The following is an 18,905-nucleotide window of genomic DNA, read 5'->3' on the forward strand; positions in this document are numbered from 1 at the left end:
TACAAAAAATTGATAAATAAATAAAAATATATAAAATAAAATAATAATAAATATATAATATAATGCATATTAAAAGTAGCTAAATGATTAACATTTCATAAACAAATATAATAAATACATATCTAAGTGCTTTATTTACAATTGACTGAATTTTCATTTTTATTTTTTCATTGACAGAATTCAACTCTCTCTCTGTGTGTGTGTTTTTGCATTTTGCACCCAAAAGTAACCCTCCCAGCATAGGTAATTTATTTCCTACATGCTCCATTGCATACAAAGCATATATTACAAGTAGCTTCCAAGCTGATTAACATTTATATTTATATTTTTACATCTACAATTCCAACCTTTACATCCATATTTATATTTTTACATGTACATATATTTACACTATATAATTCACACAATATCAGTAATTTATGTTACATTACAAAATGACTAAAAGTTGATCTTATTGGCAAAATTAATTAATTACAAGTAAAACTTTTGGATAAGTCGGGGAAGGGGCCCTTGGCAAAGAAAAAAGGTAAAAAAATACTAGAAAATTTTCCAAAAATCTCTTTCTAATTAAAATTTATGTTGTGTCGTGCCTTCTATTTCTATACTACTTATGAATTAGCAGTCACATAAGGTGGGAATACCCTATAGCTCTCGGGAATCATGGCAGCTATGAACATAAGGTGAACAAAGTAGTGCTCAGGCAGACTGAGCGTTACTTCATTTGCCCAAGCAAGGCCAGAGGAGATAACGGGTATCATTGCAGCTGCTCAATCACAGGTTGTATGCAATGCATACAGGGCCAGAGCTACCATTTAGGCAAACTAGGCAACCGCCTAGGGTGCAAGCCGTGAAGGGGCACAAAACTTCAAGCTATGCTTTATTCATACTTTACTAAAATATCAAAATTAAATAGGGATATATGATTTAGGTATCGATTCTTTTTCCTTATCCCTCACACATCACACTATTTTACTATTTAACTCTTGGTTCTTTTTTGTTCCTTACCTAAATGATTTGAACTTACTGCTATTTAAAATTCAGTTAAGATAAATATTTTAAAACGTTAACATTTTAAAATATTAGATTTCGGTATTTTATAACTTTTTTTGTAAATGAATTATAACAAAGAATTTTCAAATTAATTAAAAAAGCCCTATTAATGTAACCCGAAAGACAATTTTATTTTGTTTAATGTCAATTAGAAACATTTTAGTTTATGAAATAAGGGGTGCACATGTAAACTGTGCCTAGGGGGCAAAATAACCTGGCACCAAAAGTGGATGTATAGTGTGTATTCTCAAATCATCTATCAACTTGGCCTCCCTCCTCCAACATTAAATCCTGAGTGTGCCACTGGATAAGTCTCTGTTTTGACATTGGCCACTTGACTCCAGAAGTGATGATGTATTGTATTAGGAGCATCACAGGTTGTATGCGATGCGTAGTGTGTATTCTCAAATCATCTAATCAACTTGGCCAAAAAATTAAATCCTGAGTGTGCCACTGGATAAGTCTCTGTTTTGACATTGGCCACTTGACTCCAGAAGTGATGATTGTTGTATTAGGAGCATCCGAATGAAGTTCAGTAGCTGACAGTCATAAAGTATGTGACCGACAGTCTGTTGAAGGTACAGACTACAAATGCATGGTGATTCCAGGATATGGAATCTGGGTAGGTACTGTCTTAATTTTCCATATCCCATGAGTAGCTTGATAAAATCTAGAGAGATGGCATATTTTTTATGCTTCTGATACTTGGCAAGAATTCTTTTGTTGTTGATTTGTTTTTTGATGTTTTCTATTCTTCCCATATGTTTAGACTTATCTCTTCTGCAAGTGTTTTTTAGCAGCTTTCAAGTACTTTTTGTAACTTGTTTCTAGCTGCTTCTTTAGCCAGCTGATCTGCTCTCTCATTTCCTGTTACCCCAGTATGCTCCTTCACTCAGCAGAACTTGATTTCCCATCCCTCTAGAGTGAGATTCCAAACCAGATTTCTTGTCTGTTCTCTTAACACTATGTTGTTGTTCTGTTTTTTTATGCCATCTATAGTGCTTCTACTGTCACTGCAAATTGTTGCTGTCTTTTGATGAGAGGTGCTGAGTTCTGATTCCTGGAGATATATAAGCGAATGAACTATAGCAAGCTATTCTGCTGGGCTGTTAGAACAGAGGAGGATTCAGCCTAGAGCAGTATCCCTGTATAATGGACTGTCTGTAATATGCAATGAAAGAACAATCGACGTTTCCTTCAGTTTTGCTTCCATCAATGTATATATTAAAATCGTCACTTTCACAGCTTTCCTTCTCCTTAACACCACAGTCTCTCCCCCCCCTACCCAGAGAATTGCTTTCCGCAGTTTCAGTTCTCCGCAGTCAACCCCAGTCCGAAAATATTAAATGGAAAATTCCAGAAATAAACAATCTATAATTACATAGGCAAAGCTTGTTATGATACATAGTACAATACCGGGCAACTCGTTGCAAAGGTGAGTAATTACCTTTTTATTATCCTTATATAATTATCAAATTAATACCCTTTGGTATTAATTTGGTCTAGCTACTCACTGATGAAGCCTCAAAAAAGGCTGAAACCGGTCTGGGTGGTGACCTCCTACCATAATGTAATAACAGCATACATATCCTAGGAAGTGTTTTTACATTATGGAAAATACCAAAGAATAGCGATCAGAACTTTACTCACCTTTGCAACGAGTTGCCCGGTATTGTACTATGTACTAGGACTACTTGCATTGGCTCACGCTAGTATTCGCCGATATTTTTATAGTTTACTATATTTGGCATGTTTTATTCGGTTTTAAAACAATGCGGGATTTAATATCCCCTTAATTTAAATACTGTAATCATATCTGTGGCAAGTCTCACTGATTATGTTATTGTTGACAGTGATGTTTTCTCCCTGGTGCAAGACACCAGAGTGTACAAAGGATTTGAAATTGGAAGCGATCACTATTTAGTCTTGAGAAGGTTGAATTTCGTATTGAAAAGAATAACATGTAAGAAAGTTTTAAAGCGAATAAGTCAGCTTTTGCTCTTAAAGAATACAGAGACAGATGTAAGAAAGTGAAACACAGTGTAAAACTAGCTAAACAAAAGTCATGGGAGGACTTTGGCAAGAACATAAAAAATAAATATCAAGAAGATGGTAAGATATTCTGGATTTCTAAGCTTCTTCATCAGAAGAAGCTTAGAAATGGAGGAAAAGTGCTGTAAAAGGAGTTAAAGATGATAAAGGTGACATGAAAACAGAAAAAAAGATATCCTTGAAGTATGGAGTAATTACTTCGAAAAATTGCTAAATGAAACAAGCAGTGATAGCACAGTGGTAAAAAAATCTCAACACGCATGCAGTCAGGAATACATATTCATACTTGAAGTAGAAAAAACCATCAAAGGCTTGAAATGTGGAAAGGTAGCAGGACTATATGATATTCGACCAGAAATGCTGAAGTATGGTGGTATAAAAGTCTTACAGTGGCTGCACTGCATAGTTCAGAAAGCCTGGACAGAGGGACGAATTCCCAATGATTGGAGTAAAGCTCTAATAGTGCCCATATATAAAAAGGGAAATAAAACTGAATGTGAGAATTACAGAGATATTTCCCTGCTGAGTGTTCGTGACAAGTTCTATGCAAGTATACTAGAGAAACAGTTGAGAAGAATTGCGGAAGAAAAGCTCAGTGAAGAACAAGCTTGATTCAGGCCAAATAGAGGCTGTCAGGATCAGATCTTCACTTTACGACAAATAGTCGAGAAAGCATAGGAGACCTCCACATAGCCTTTAAAAGGAATGCAGAGAACCGACTAGGGCTTCTGACCTAATTTCTAATCCTCACCTTCTCGTGGTGCACCCTGTTGGGAATCTACTTGGATACTGAACGAACGAGGATGGGCTGGAAATTTGGGATTTCGCTGACCAAATTGTATTGTTATTGGTTAAACCAAAATAAAAAATGATGGTACAACATGACAAAATTTCATGCCCCGGCTGGAGTGTCACCCGGTTAAACAAGGCCACCGTTGTTTTCGTCAGGGAACCATGGCGAACAGCGAAAAGTCAGCTACTGGAACAAATCTGAAAACAAACCCCAACTCAACATCACCAGAGTTAAAGATCGGTACTATCAACATAAGAAGCCCGAATGGCAAAGAAATGGAGCTAGCTGAGGAATAAGATAAGTACCAGATCGACATTATAGGGGTGACTGAAACAAAAAAAGACAAAAACTGGTGAGATCTTTCTGAGCAATAAATACAAATGTTATATTCAGGCAATGAGAATCAAGGAAAAGAAGGAGTAGCCATAGTATTCAACACAAAATACAAGGCTAATCTTCTTGAATGGCAATCAGTCTCAAGTAGAGTAATGTGGGCAAATATGAGAATGGGGAATTGGACAATGAGACTTATTTGTGCCTATGTTCCCACAGAAGGTTCTACTAAGGTAGAAGTGGAGGAATTTTTTGAGGCTTTAGAAAAAGCAACTGACACAATGAAAAATTGGTCTTTGTTGGGGATCTAAATAGCAGAGTAGGAAATGATTGTGAGACATACAAAAATATTTTGGGAAAATTTGGAGAAAAGAGTAAAGCTAATAATTATGGCAAATACCTGTTGAATTTCTGCTCAGGACATGGACTGGTTATTACTAACACCATGTTCCAAATGTGCACAAATTTACATGGAAAGAAGAGGCAAGGAATAAGAAAAGTCTCATTGACTATGTTATTGTTGATAGTGATGTTTTCTCCCTGGTGCAGGACACCAGAGTGTGCAGAGGATTTGAAATTGGAAGTAATCGCTATTTAGTCTTCAGCAAGATAAAATTGAATTTCATATTGAAAAGAATAGCATGTAAGAAAGTTTTAAAGTGAATAAAAGTTCAGCAGCTCTCTGATGTGAACTGTAGATTAAAATACACAAAGATTATTGAAGAAAAAATGAAAGAGTGTGAGAACAGGAATCAAACCTTGGAGATTCAGTGGCAAGCCTCGAAGAAAGTCATTATTGATTCAGCTAGGGAGGCATGTGGTGAAGTTGTCTGCAAGGATAGAAAAATCAGAACTCCATGGTGGACACAGGAAGTTAAAGAGGCAATGAAGGAAAAGAAGAAAGCATATCAAAAGTTCCTGGCAAATAAGTCAGCTTGTGCTCTTAAAGAATACAGAGACAAATGCAAGAATGCTAAACACTGTGTAAAACTAGCTTAACAAAAGTCATGGGAGGACTTTGGCAAGAAAATAGAAAATAAATATCAAGAAGGTAGTAAGATATTCTGGAGGTTGTTGAAGAAGCTTAGAAATGGAGGAAAGAGTGCTGTAAAAGGAGATAGAGATGATAAAGGTTACATGAAAACGGTAGAAAAAGATATCTTTGAAGTATGGAGTAATTACTTTGAAAAACTGCTAAATGAAACAAGCAGTGATGACGGCACAGTGATAAAAAACACTGACCAGGCATGCAGTCAGGAATACATATCCATACTTGAAGTAGAAAAAGCCATCAAAGGCTTGAAATGTGGAAAGGCAGCAGGAGTAGATGATATTTGACCAGAAATGGTATTTCCCTACTGAGTGTTCCCAGCAAGATCTATGCAAGAATACTTGAGAAACAGTCGAGAAGAATTGTGGAAGAAAAGCTGGGTGAAGAACAAGCTGGATTCAGGCCAAATAGAGGCTGTCAGGATCAGATCTTCACTTTACGACAAATAGTCGAGAAAGCATGGGAATATAACAAAGATCTGTATTTAAGTTTTGTCGATTTGGAAAAGGCATATGACAAGGTGCCAAGAGAGAAGCTATTCAATACGCTGCAGTTATATGGTGTCAATGGGGCATTATATCAAGCAATACTTAGTCTTCATTTGAGTTGTAAGTCAGCAGTTAGAAATGAAGGTAGTACAGGAAGATGGTTTAATGTTAAATCTGGTGTGAGACAAGGATGTACATTATCCCCTCCGTTATTCATTATCTATATAGATCACATTATGAAGGAAAGTGGTATTAAACATGATATCAGAATTGGAGATGTTAATGTCAGCTCTTTGCTTTATGTGGACGATGTTATACATCTAAATAAATCCTCTACAAGTCTGCAAGATTCTCTGACTAAATTGAATAACTGTTGTAATAGATATGGTATGAAGGTCAGCAATAAAAAGACAAAGACAATGAAAATAGGCAGAATCACTGAAAATGTCAACTGTGTTATGAATGGAGAACCTGTGGAACAAGTAAAACATTTCAGCTACTTAGGCATGATTTTTAGTGAAGATGGTAAATTAAATATAGAAATAGACAACAGAATCAGCAAAGCTGGTATGGTGGGAGATCAATTGAATAAATTCATATGGAATAAGTCAGAACACTAAATTAGCTGTATACAAGACAGTGTTCAAACCAGTTTTAACTTATGGATTCTGAGAGCTGGGTCAGAAGTAAAACACTTGACCAAAGACTAGAGACTGCAGATATGAGAGTCTTGAGAAAGATTATAGGCATGAACAGATGGCATCAATGGCAATATCATATTAAAAACGAGGATATTAGGAAAAAACTTGACATTGCCAGCATCCAGGAATGCATTAGCAGAGCTAATCTCAGGTGGTATGGTCACTTAAACAGAATGGGTGAGGAAAGATTAGCAAAACAAGTGTTCTCTGTCAGGTTGGCAGGAAAACGGCCCAGAGGAAGACCAAGATATAGGTGGATTGATACAGGACAAAGTGCCTTAGACGATAGAAATATAAGATCTGATAATGTTGGAGTCTTGACAAGTAACAGACTGATTTGGAGGAAAATGATAGATAGGAAGTTAGTAATGATGTAATTTTTTTTCCTGCAGTACTTTCATATCCTGTACACCCCTTGAGGGTACATGGCAGGAATTTGATGATGATGATGATCTGGAAAAGGCATATGACAAGGTGCCGAGAGAGAAGCTATTCAATATGCTATAGTTATATGGTGTCAATGGGGCATTATAACAAGCAATACTTAGTCTGTATTTGAGTTGTAAGTTGGCAGTTAGAATTGAAGGGTGTACAGAAGATGGTTTAATATTAAATCTGGTGTGAGACAAGGATGTACATTATTCCTCTGTTATTCATTATCTATATGGATCACATTATGAAGGAAAGTGGTATTAAACATGATATCAGAATTAGAGAAGTTATTGTCAGCTCTTTTCTTTATGCAGACGATGTTATACTTCTAAATTAATCCGCTACAAGTCTGCAAGATTCCCTGACTAAATTAAATAACTGTTGAAATAAATATGGTATGAAGGTCAGCAATAAAAAGACAAAGACAATGAAAATAGGCAGAATCATTGAAAATGTCAACTGCATCGTGAACGGAGAACCTGTGGAACGAGTAAAACATTTCAACTACCACACGATGTTTAGTGAAGATGGTTAATGAAATGTGGAAATAGACAATAGAATCAACAAAGCTGGTATGGTAGGAAGTCAATTGAATAAATTCATATGGAATAAGAGAGAAATTAGTCGGAACACTATTTTACAAGACTAATATACAAGACTAATATATTTCAAACCAGTTGTAACTTATGGATCTGAGAGCTGGCCAGAAGTAAAACACTTGACCAAAGACTAGAGACCGCAGATATGAGAGTCCTGAGAAAGATTAGAAGCGTGAACAGATTGCATCAATGGCAATATCAGATTAAAAATGAGGATATTAGGAAAAAACTTGACATTGTCGGCATCCAGGAATGCATTAGCAGAGCTAATCTCAGGTGGTATGGTCACTTAAACAGAATGGGCAAGGAAAGATTAGCAAAACAAGTGTTCTCTGCCAGGTTGGCAGGAAAACGACCCAGAGGAAGACCGAGATATAGGTGGATTGAGACGGTACAATGTGCCTTAGACGATAGAAATATAAGATCTGATAATATTGGAGTCTTGACAAGTAACAGACTGATTTGGAGGAAAATTGTAGATAGGAAGTTAGTAATGATGTAAATTCTTCATGTAGTACTATCATATCCTGTACATTCCTTGAGGATACATGTCAGGAATTTGATGATGATGTTGATAATATCTGTGTTGGAATATGGTGTCAGTAATAACTATTTCATGACCTGAACAGAAATCTAGGAAGCACTTACCATTATTATTAGCCTTGCTCTTTTCTCCAAATTTTCCCTAAACATTTCTGTATATCTGGCAATCATTTCCTATTTTGCTGTTTAGATCTCCATGCACCAACTGTTGCTTTTTAGTTGTGTCTTCTCCAGTGCCTGGGAAAATTCCTCAATTTCTTCCTTAGCAGAACTGAAGAAGAAATTGAGGTCTCATTATACAGTTCCCTATTCTGATATATATGCCCATATCACTCTGCTTGATACTGCATGCCATTCAAGTTATCCTCATATTTATTGTTGAATACCATAACTATTCATTCATTTTCCTTATCATCATTGCTTGAATATAACATCTTGCATTTGTTGCTCTGATGAATCTCATTTGTTTTTGTCTTTTTTGTTACAGTAATGCCAACCACAATGATCTGGTACTTATCAAATTCTTCTGCGAGTTCCATTTCTTTTCTAATGATGCTTCTTATGTTGATGGTGCCAATCTTGAACTCTGCAGATGTTGAATTGGGATTTGTTCGAGTAGCTGACTTTTCAGCATTCTCTCTTGGCATCATGATGAAAATAACTGGTGCCTTGTTTAACAGGGCAAAACTCCAGCCAGCATGAAATTCTGTCTTGTTTTACATCATTGTGGATTTTGGTTTAAGCTAATAAGAAAATAATTGGTCAGCTAAGTCCCAAACTGCCAGCCAATCCTCATTCATTTAGTATCCAGATAGATACCTACTAATGTGGGGTGGGCCATGAGAAGGTGAGAATTGGACATTATGTCTGAAGCCTGTCAGTTCTCCACATTCCTTAAAAGGTGATGTGGAGGCCTCCTTCCAGTTACCCAGCTTTGACTTTTAAACAATCTCCCTGGCAATTTTCTTCCAGATATTTTAATTGTCTCAGGCAGTGTTTCTTAAACTTTTCTGAGACTGTGGACTACACCTATACAAATCTATTCTTTTTCATGAAATCCCTATGAAAATTTTCGTAAAAAATTATCAGAAAGGAAATTATGACCAGGAATGATTATGTGCAAAATATTTTAATCAAAAAGCATTCTAAAAACTTCCGATGTTTTAAAAAGAAGCCTGACTTAAGCTATAATTAAATAATATTAATGCCTACCATTTTCATCCATCAACATCATCTTACCATAATCATTCTACTTGCCCCGTATATCTAAAAAAATTCTAGTTTTTCTTCACCTGATTTGCCAATTTCTGCTCATATTGCCTTTGTTTTCCTTACTAACTGAGTCACTCTCCTGACTTGTTCTTCATACTCTTCATGTAACTGATTATTACCATTATTCATCTTGTACTGCCTCCAAAGTACCTTCTTCCAGATTTCATGCTTAAGCCCCTCATTCATCCATTTTACACCTGCCTTATTCAAACATCGATGCTGTTACGTATTTCTTTGTCAGTTTCCAAGCAACATTTATTTCCTTACTGTTCAACTCCTCATTCCATGCTATAGCTCCAAGCTGTCTCCTAAGCTTGTCATAATCACCAGCCTTATAATTCCACATATATTCTTTCCTCACAGAAGTCTGCATATGGCTAGCTGCAACCCAGGTAATCACTTCATGATCACTCTCATCAACTGGAGGAAAGTGTGAAACTCTGTTCACAATTACATCCTTTCATTAAATGATCAGATCTAAAACACTCGATCCTTGCATGTTCTCCTTTACATGCTATCTTGAGATAGTTCTCTCAAGAATTCTATAAATTCATTTCCCTTATTCCAAAATGTTATTTTTTCATTCCAATCTATACTGCCATAATTAAAATCATCCTTTCCTTGATCACTAACTAAAGTTCTTTATACATTTCTTTATCGCCACTCTCCACATTCCCTGACCTATAACCACATCCAACTAAATATGTCTTCCTGTCAACCTCCACTTTACATCACACTGCCTCATAACCATTGTCACAATTTCCCTCTTTCATGTCTACCTTATGTGAACATAATTCCCCTGCTATCATCAGCAGCACTCCCCCTCAGTTCTTGTTCTTTCTATCCTAACAAAAAATACTGCATCCTTCTTGTTCTTTCTATCCTCACAAAAAATACTGTATCCTTCTATTTCTATTCTCATCACAATATTATCTTCATTCAATTATGTTTCACTTATTCCAATGATTTGGGAAAATAAACTAAATCAGTGAAACCATTTCATCTCCCGCATTTGCAATAAAAAGACCAAAACTATGAAAATAGGCAGGAGCATAGAAAACTTCAGATGCATTCCGAATGGAGGTCCTATAGAACAAGTAAAATATTTCAGTTATTTAGGCACAGTTTTTAGTGAAGGTGGCAGGTTAAATCTGGAAATAGACAACAGAATAAGCAAAATGGTATGGTGGGTAGCCAGCTGAATAAATGTATATAGAATAAGAAAGAAATTAGCCAAAATACCAAACTAGCAGTATATAAGACAGTGTTTTAAACCAGTTTTAAGTTATGGATCTGAGAGTTGGGTTAGAAATAAAGTACTTGATCAAAGTCTAGAGACCACAGATATGAGAGTTTTGAGAAAAAATTGAGGAGTAAACTGATGCCATCAATGGCAGAATCATATTAAAAATGAAGATATTAGAAAGTAACTTGACATTATTAGCATTCAAGAATGTGTCAGCAGAGCTAATTTAAGGTGGTATGGCAACTTAAATAGAATGAAGTTAGCAAAACATGTATTTGATGCCAAGATGGCAGGAAAGAGACCAAGGTCCAGGTGGAATGATTCAGTCAGAAATGCCTTAGAAGCATGAAATTAGATATGACAATATTGAAGTTCTCACAAGTAATAGATTGATTTAGAGGAAAATTATTGATAAGAGATTAATAATAATGTAAGCTTAATCATGTATGCTGTCATAGTAACCTGAACACCCATTGGCAGTACATATCATGAAATTGATAAAGATGATGATTGTCTTAAAGTGAAAATTTGACCTGACAACCTCTATTTCCTGAACCCAGCTTGTTCTTTAAAGTTTCTCTTCAACAATTTTTCTTAGTCTCTTCTCAAGTATGTTTGCATAAATCTAACCTCAGTAGAAGAATTCTTCTGTAATTCTTACATTCAGTTTTATTTTCCTTTTTACAGATAGTAAATACTATGAGAGCTCCACTGCAATCATCGGAAATTCAACCTTCTGACTAGCTGTGATTTATGCAACACAGCCACTGCAAAACTTTTATACCATCATATCTGTTCAATTCTGGTTGAATATCATCTATTCCAACAGTCTTTCTACATTTCAGGATTTTGATGGGTATTTCTATTTCAAGTATTGGTTCATTCTAATAGTTGAATTTCTATTGACTTTTTACCACTGTTCTGTTACCTCCTGTATCATTTAACAGTCTTTCAAAAATAATTATTCCAAACATGTAGAATATCTTTATCTTCAAATTTTATGTCACCTTTAGCAACTCATTTTACAGTATTCTTTCTTCCACTTCTGAACTTTTTCAATAGTCTAGAGAACAATTTAGGTCCTCCCAGATGAGCCTTTGACTCCATGGGGTCTTGTGTAATAATAATAATTTCTATTATGCTCTATATTCTTATCAAAGTCTCCTCATGAATTTTTTAGCTGTTTTTACACATTGCTTTGTTTTCATACATTTTTCTCTGTATTATCTCAGAACATATGCTGATTTACTTGCTATGAATTTTTGATATTCTTTCTTCTTTTCCATGGTTGCCTGTGTAATTTTCTGAGTCCACCATGGAATTCTGATCTTCCAATTCTTGCAGACAACTTTGCCACGTTTCATTGGCTGATTCAATCAATGTTTTCTTCAGAGTTTGCCAATGAATCTCCAAGGTTTGATTCTCATCTTTAAACTTTTTCATTCTCTCTTGAATAATATTTGTACATTCAAGTCTACTGTTCACCTCTAAAAGGCAGCCCAATTTTGTTTCTTTCTTACACATTTTTCTTTTCAATATGATATTCAATTTTCCTCTGGTCAAAACTAAACTGTGATCATTTCATATCCCCTTGTATACTCTTGTGTTCTGAACCAGTTTGATGGTATTGCTATCAATAATAACAGAGTGAAATGATATTTCTTAATTATAATGTCTTCTCTCTATATGAATTTTTTCACATCTTTATGCTGGAACATGGTATTACTAATGACTAGCCCATATCTTGAACAGAAATCCACCAAGCATTTACCATTGCTATTAGCTTTGCTCTGTTTGATATTGCCTGCCATTCAAAAACTTATCCTCGTGTTTAATGTTCAAAACATACTATAGCTATTCCTTCCCTTCCCTCATCATTATTTATTGAAAATAACATCTTTTAATAGTTATTTAGAAGAATCTTACTTATTTTTGTTTCAATAAAACATCAATTATGTCAAACTGGTACTTCTGTAGTTCTTCCAATTCCACTTCTTTTCCATTGATGTCTCTTATGTTGATGAAGCTAATTTTGAATTTGTTAATGATGATTTATGACACTTGTTCAATATTTCACTTGTGCTGGTTTGCCTGCTTGCAGGATGAAAAACCCTAGATAAACTGGGGGGGGGGGGGGGGGGGACCCTGCTATCCATTCCAAAGACCAGCTAACTTGGCTATGGCTGAGGAAGATCCTTAAGCTCCTCACGTCATTGACAGGAATCGAACCTAGGACATTCCTTCCACAGGCATATGGTTGTGAAGTACATAGCTACTAGGCTAACTGCACGGACCATATTGTACTATCATTATATATTTTGGTTTAAGCTAATAAGAATGCAATTTGGTTAGCTAAATTCCAAATTGTCAGCCCATCCAGGTAGATATCTACAAAGAGGGTGCACCAGAGGAAATGTGGATTGGCTATTAGGTCAAAAGCCCTGGTCAGTTATCCACATTTCTTACAATGCTTTGTGGAGGTCTTCCAGTTATCTAGTTTTGACCCTCAAGCAACCTCTGTAACAATTTATTACTAAAAAATTTTATCAAAAATGGCACCTACTGTTTGATGAAAGAGTTGATCTTAACATTCCACTACGAGACCATATTTTTATCTGTCCATCTTCGCCAGCTGCAATTCATCAGAGAGATACATTAATTACAATTTGCAAATAATGATATAGTATAAGGAATATTATTACTCAGAAAGTTAGGATTATTTCAGAAAACTAAAAATTTGCATTTTGGCTCAACAAAACAGAATTCCTAATAACAATTGAGTGTTCTTTTGAGTGAGAAAGATATTCAATATCTTTATAAGTTTAGCATACTTTTCCAACTATAAATAGATGTTATTCAGTATATAAAGATATTGAAAATCATATTTGCTTGAATATGATCTTTTTTCTAATGTCAGTGAACATTCCATCATATTATATCACATCATATCACATTCTTATATTCAATCCATTCCACATTAGCTTTTTATAAACCTAATTTTTGGATTGACAGGGTGATTAATCCCATCTTCATCTGCTAGGCTCGGGATATACACAAACTTAACAGAAATTTAGCTATTCCCTGAAAGTGGATAAAATGCAATCCTTTCTCCCTCCACTTCTTGTGAGTGTGTGTGTTTGTTTGTATGCACACATATTTTTTTATTGTGTCCTATCCTGGACACAATAAAAAAATAAATAAAATCCTCTAATGGATTTTTATTTCTCAAAGGAAATGGGTGGCAGCCTTTTTAGCCTTAATTTTTGGAAAGTTGTAAGCAGTAGCTTGTTTTAGCTTTTGATCATTACAAAGGTTGAGTATGCATTCCCACGACATGATAGACAATCATCTAGCACACCACATTATAACATGAAATGCTCCTAAGTGGTAATTTTTTTTTTTTTTACTTTGTGTGTGCATGCATGTGTGTGTGTTTTGTCCCAGTAAGTAGCCCTAGAAAGAGGTAATTTTATTTTCTGTATGCTCCAGTTGCATATAATGCAGATATTACATGTATTAATATATTTGCATAATTTAATTAACATTTATAAACACACACAAACACACACACACACACACACACACACATATATATATATATTTGGGGGGTCTGGAAAGTTCTAATAAACACCTAGAACAAAAATGATATTAAAGCAACTGATATAACTACAAGAAAGAACATACAAGGATAAAAGAACATAACATAAATTGCCTTCATAACTCTGCTACTAGTATGTTCTTTCTTATGGCTATATCAGTTGCTCTAATATCATTTTTGTTCTAGGTGTTTATCAGAACTTTTCAACCCCCCCTCCCCTCATATACACACACATGTATATTAATATATTTACACGTATATTATCCTAATATTATGAGTAGCTTATATTATATTACAATGTTTGAAAACTGATCCTATTAGCAAAATTAAATAATTTTGAATAATAGTTTTGGACAAGTCTTGATGTGTTGTATCAGAAGCATCTGGATGGAGTCCAGTAACTGAGAGTCAAAGAATAGGTGGTTGACAATCTGTTGAACATGTGGATGACAGATGCAGAATGGTGATTCCAGAATAAGATTCCATATTCTGGAATATTAAGATACTAGGTAGTATCTTAATTTTCCATGTCCTGTTAGTAGCACAGTCATACCCAGAAAGAGAAATGGCATCTACTTTCAGATGGAGTCAGCATTTGATAATACAAATTCCTTTGTGGTTGATCCATTCTTCTTCCCACAAATTTAGGCTTATTTCTTTGCAAGTGTTTTATAGCTGATTTTGAATTCTTTTTTGTATTCAAATTTCTCATAAAAATTTCTCCAGAAATAAATTAATTCTATATATTTGTTAATAGCCACTTCCTTCTCTCTTGTTTTTCTGCTACTCCAGTATATGCCTTCACTTAATTTCCCATCCTTCTAGAGTAAGATTCCTTACCAGATTTCTTGTTTGCTGTATTAGTGCTACATGGTTGTTTTGGTTTTTAATGGAATTTATAATGTTTTCTAAAATGTTTTACTTCTGTCAGTGTATATGTTGCATTCGTCACTTTCAGAGCTTTTTTTTCTGCTTAATATACACTTTCTTATGTGTGTGTGTGTGTGTGTGTGTGTGTGTGTGTGTGTGTGTGTCTTTTTATTACTGATTTTCTTACTACATTTGTTTTTATATCAGCCCTACATATAAGAAGTTCCAAGACCTATGACATGGCAGTGATGTGTGTGTGTGGTCAAAAATGGTTAGAAAAAAGAAAGAAATTTGTTGATGTCTTTCTTGAAGAACTTGAGAGTTGTAATCATTAGGGAAAACAACATTTATATAATTTAATTAAATAGTTGTGAAGACTTGTACTGGATTTATTTAAGAGTATGGCATATACATAAAGTCTAAGATGCAAAGAACCTTTATCAGGGCTTTCCAGCTAAAGTGAGTTAGCTGGTCTCATATGGAAATGACAGAGTTTTTCATCCTGTGAAATAGGCAAACTAGCCATAAGAATATACATAACTTACAGGCATAATAATATAACCACCTTAGTCTTAGTTGCTTCAGCCAAAACAACAAAAACCTACATAAAGTAATGAGCTAAGTTGAATAGCTCTAATTTTGATATTAGATTTAATGCCACTTTCCTTCATAATGTGATCTGTATAGATTATGAATGCCAGAGGAAATAGAGTATCCTCTCATCTCATGTCTGATTTCACATCAAACCATCTTTCTGTACATCCTTCAATTCTAACTATTGGTTGAAAATTAAATATAGGTTATATATTGTTTTGTATAATGTCCCATTTACATCAGCATGCATTTTGAATGGCTTTTCTCTTGGTATCTTATCATATATATTTATCCCACACAAGAAAGGCAGAAGAGCCTATAGTAAACAGATCCCATGTGAGGGTAGGATTAGTTAGGAATAAAGAAATCTGTTCATAGTCTCCTTAAACTGTCGAAGATTACAGTCTTTGGAAAATACTTCATGATGGAGACAATTCCACAGAATTGAGGTTGATGGAATGAAGTATTTCCAAAGGACTATAATCTTCAACAGTTTAAGAAGAACATTTTGATGTCTTTCTGGCAAAAGGTCACAAGAGGCACAAGATGCAATGTTCTAGACAAGAAAGTTGGTAATTTGTCACAGTCATCTATGCAGGAATTGGAAGATAAAAATGAAGCCAAAAACATCGGTCTTGTCTTTAGATGATGTTATGATGAGATAGAGAGGGAAGAACAGATGGAAAAAAGTTGTGTGTGATGGTTTTGGTGAGGGACTAGAAGGACTGCTGGTGGCACAAGCAGCGAGTTTTTTTACATTTATCCCTGTTGAATTTTGACTTTGCCCTTTTAAAGGTTGTTTTTACAAGTTTTGTGGGCAACTATACACATTGTGAATGAAGTTGATGTTTTGGTCTCAAGCCACTTATGAAAGGCTGTTTGCTTTTCTTTGACAGTCCTGGACCACATTTTGGAGAACCGTGGTTTAGATATGGGTTGGGGAATTTGAACAGAATGAGGAATCAAAGTTTCTATTCCAATATGGATTATTTCTGTAACAAGATCACAACAGGTATCTGGATCTGAAGAATATAAAGAATAGTCTAGCCATCGAAAAGAGGAGTAAAAGTCACATAAATCCTTCCATTTGGCATTGCTAGTGCTAGAGCATGTGAGGTTGTGAATGGCTAAAGGAAGGGTGTTCCTTTAGCCATTTCATCCAGAGATGAAACTTGGATAAGATTGTGGTCTAAATTGCCAAGAGGAGTAGTCACCTGAACAGAGTACCTGGAAGGAGAACTAGTTAAGAAAAAAATTTAGAGTATTGGATGAGAGTGATTGTCAAGAATTCAGGTAGGGAGATGAATGATCTGTTTTAAGTCACTGCTTACAGCAAAAAATCTTTGCCTCTCTTCCAGCTTGGTCAGTGAAATTTGAAAAAGGAAGCAAATTAAGATTATGGACATTGAAATCACCAAGAAGGATGACTTCACTGTTTGGAAATTTTGAATGTATGAAATTGAGCTTTATAGATAGGAAGTCAAACAGATCAGAATGATTTTCAAAATTGGGAGAATAATAGAGGCAGTAGATGAACAAAAAAAAAAAATGTTGCAAAGAAATTTCAAGCCACAGGAGGTCAAAAAGGTGAGATTCTAGATTAGGCAAGGAATAGCAGAACATACAAAAGCAAAAGTGCCTCTCTTATGGAAGATGGAATCATATAGGGTATAATTTGAACAGTTAAGATGAGCTGTGGTTGATTTAGTAGAAATCTGAAGTTCAGTCAGAAACAGAACATCTGGTTTGGATAACTGAAGATGATGAGGTTACTGTTGATGCTACAGATGTTGGTAAAGTGAATCTGAAAGTTTTTTGCTGTGTCATTTTTGAGTTAAAATTTTTATTTGAGATTTTAGAGGGAGGTTTTTTTTTTGTTGAACCGCAAAGATACTATACCTATTTTGACTTACTTTCATGTTAAAAGTTACAAAAATTGAAGAGAAAAGAAAAGGGAAACATAAAATGGGAGAAAATAGACTTGAGAACATGTCACCCATATAGAGAGCATCCAGTTTCCAAACCACAACATAGCCTCGACAGTGCACCCTGCATACCAATACATGGACTGCCTCCAGGCAGTGTATGTAAGCTGGGTTTAGGCCAAACAGGAGAGTTACCACAGAATAAAAGTATAGTCTTGACAATTCCTATTTGTCCTGAACACAGCTTGTTCTTATCCGAGTTTCTCTTCCACAATTTTTTTTTAGCTTCTCAAGTATTCTAGCATAATTTTAACTGGATATTCTTAAAAATTCATGTAATTCTCATCTTCAGAAGAGATTAGTTTTGTAGTATGTACTATAATATGTCAATATGTTAGTAATCTGGCCATATTTACTACTCTGTCTGCCTAAATGAAATATAAGATGCATATTAATGCTTTGATATGCATATTAATGCTCAGTCAGTATAGACAAAGCCCTTTGGTCGGAAAGACCTATGTTCGATTCCTGTCAGTGATGTGAGGAACCTTTATCTGGTCTCTTTTAACTCAAGTTGAGTTAGCTGGTCTCATACGGAGGTAGGTTTTTTTTTTTTTTCACCCGGAAACTCAGGTTTTTCGCTCCCCCAGAACAGGCAACCTGGCCCATGAACATGCATCTACAGACATAGGACACACCGGAAGGCATAGGGCTGACCACCTAATCCTCAATATGGTTGTGGTTAAGTGAATAAAAAATCCTCAACACTGTAAGGTAGAAGAGGAGGGAAGGAATAATAAGAAGAATGAATTGTTTTTCTGATTCATTAATGTATGGATCAGAAACAAACTCTAAACAAAAAAGATCAGATTAAAATACAAACTACAGAAATGAAATTCCTAAAAGCAGTAAAATGTATAAAATCAGACATGTATAAAATTCATATCAGTAATGAATATTAGAAAAAAGTGAAATGTGCATATACAAAATTATAAAAAAGAAGAATATAGAAAAGGATGGAAAGGTCATGTGTAGAAAGAATACCACAAGAAAGATTACCAAGAGAAGTTCTACAGTACCATCCTAGAAGAAACCAAGACTGGAGAGGTCAAAGGGATGATGGAAAGATCCATTCTGTAGCTGAAATAGGCAATACTGTCTAATCCACAAAACAAAAAGAAAACCAATTTTTAAAGCTCATAATGCAGATACAATTTAAGCATTTGCTGTTAATATATTAAATCCTTAGCTCCAAAATATTAGTTTAGAGCAAATCTATGCCTGAATGAAAATAATATAAAAATTAATATACTCATAAAAATAAAAATATAAGATTAGATTATATTATATTGATATTA

At 34.8% G+C, this 18,905-nt stretch overlaps 1 protein-coding gene across 1 annotated transcript in view; it reads right to left on the reverse strand.

Moving 5' to 3' along the window:
* Positions 1 to 18,905, reverse strand: part of Oseg5 (intraflagellar transport protein Oseg5) — a 158,406-nt gene that overhangs the window by 128,983 nt on the left and 10,518 nt on the right. The window contains exon 3 of the mRNA XM_090410923.1: positions 13,124 to 13,192. Within this exon, the coding sequence (XP_090267049.1) occupies positions 13,124 to 13,192 (69 nt within the window). The remainder of the gene's footprint in view (positions 1 to 13,123; positions 13,193 to 18,905) is intronic.

Source organism: Typopeltis vanoorti, chromosome 21 (genome assembly GCF_054136105.1).
Source record: "Typopeltis vanoorti isolate ZY-2024b chromosome 21, IOZ_Tvanoo_1.0, whole genome shotgun sequence".
Classification (NCBI taxonomy): domain Eukaryota; kingdom Metazoa; phylum Arthropoda; class Arachnida; order Uropygi; family Thelyphonidae; genus Typopeltis; species Typopeltis vanoorti.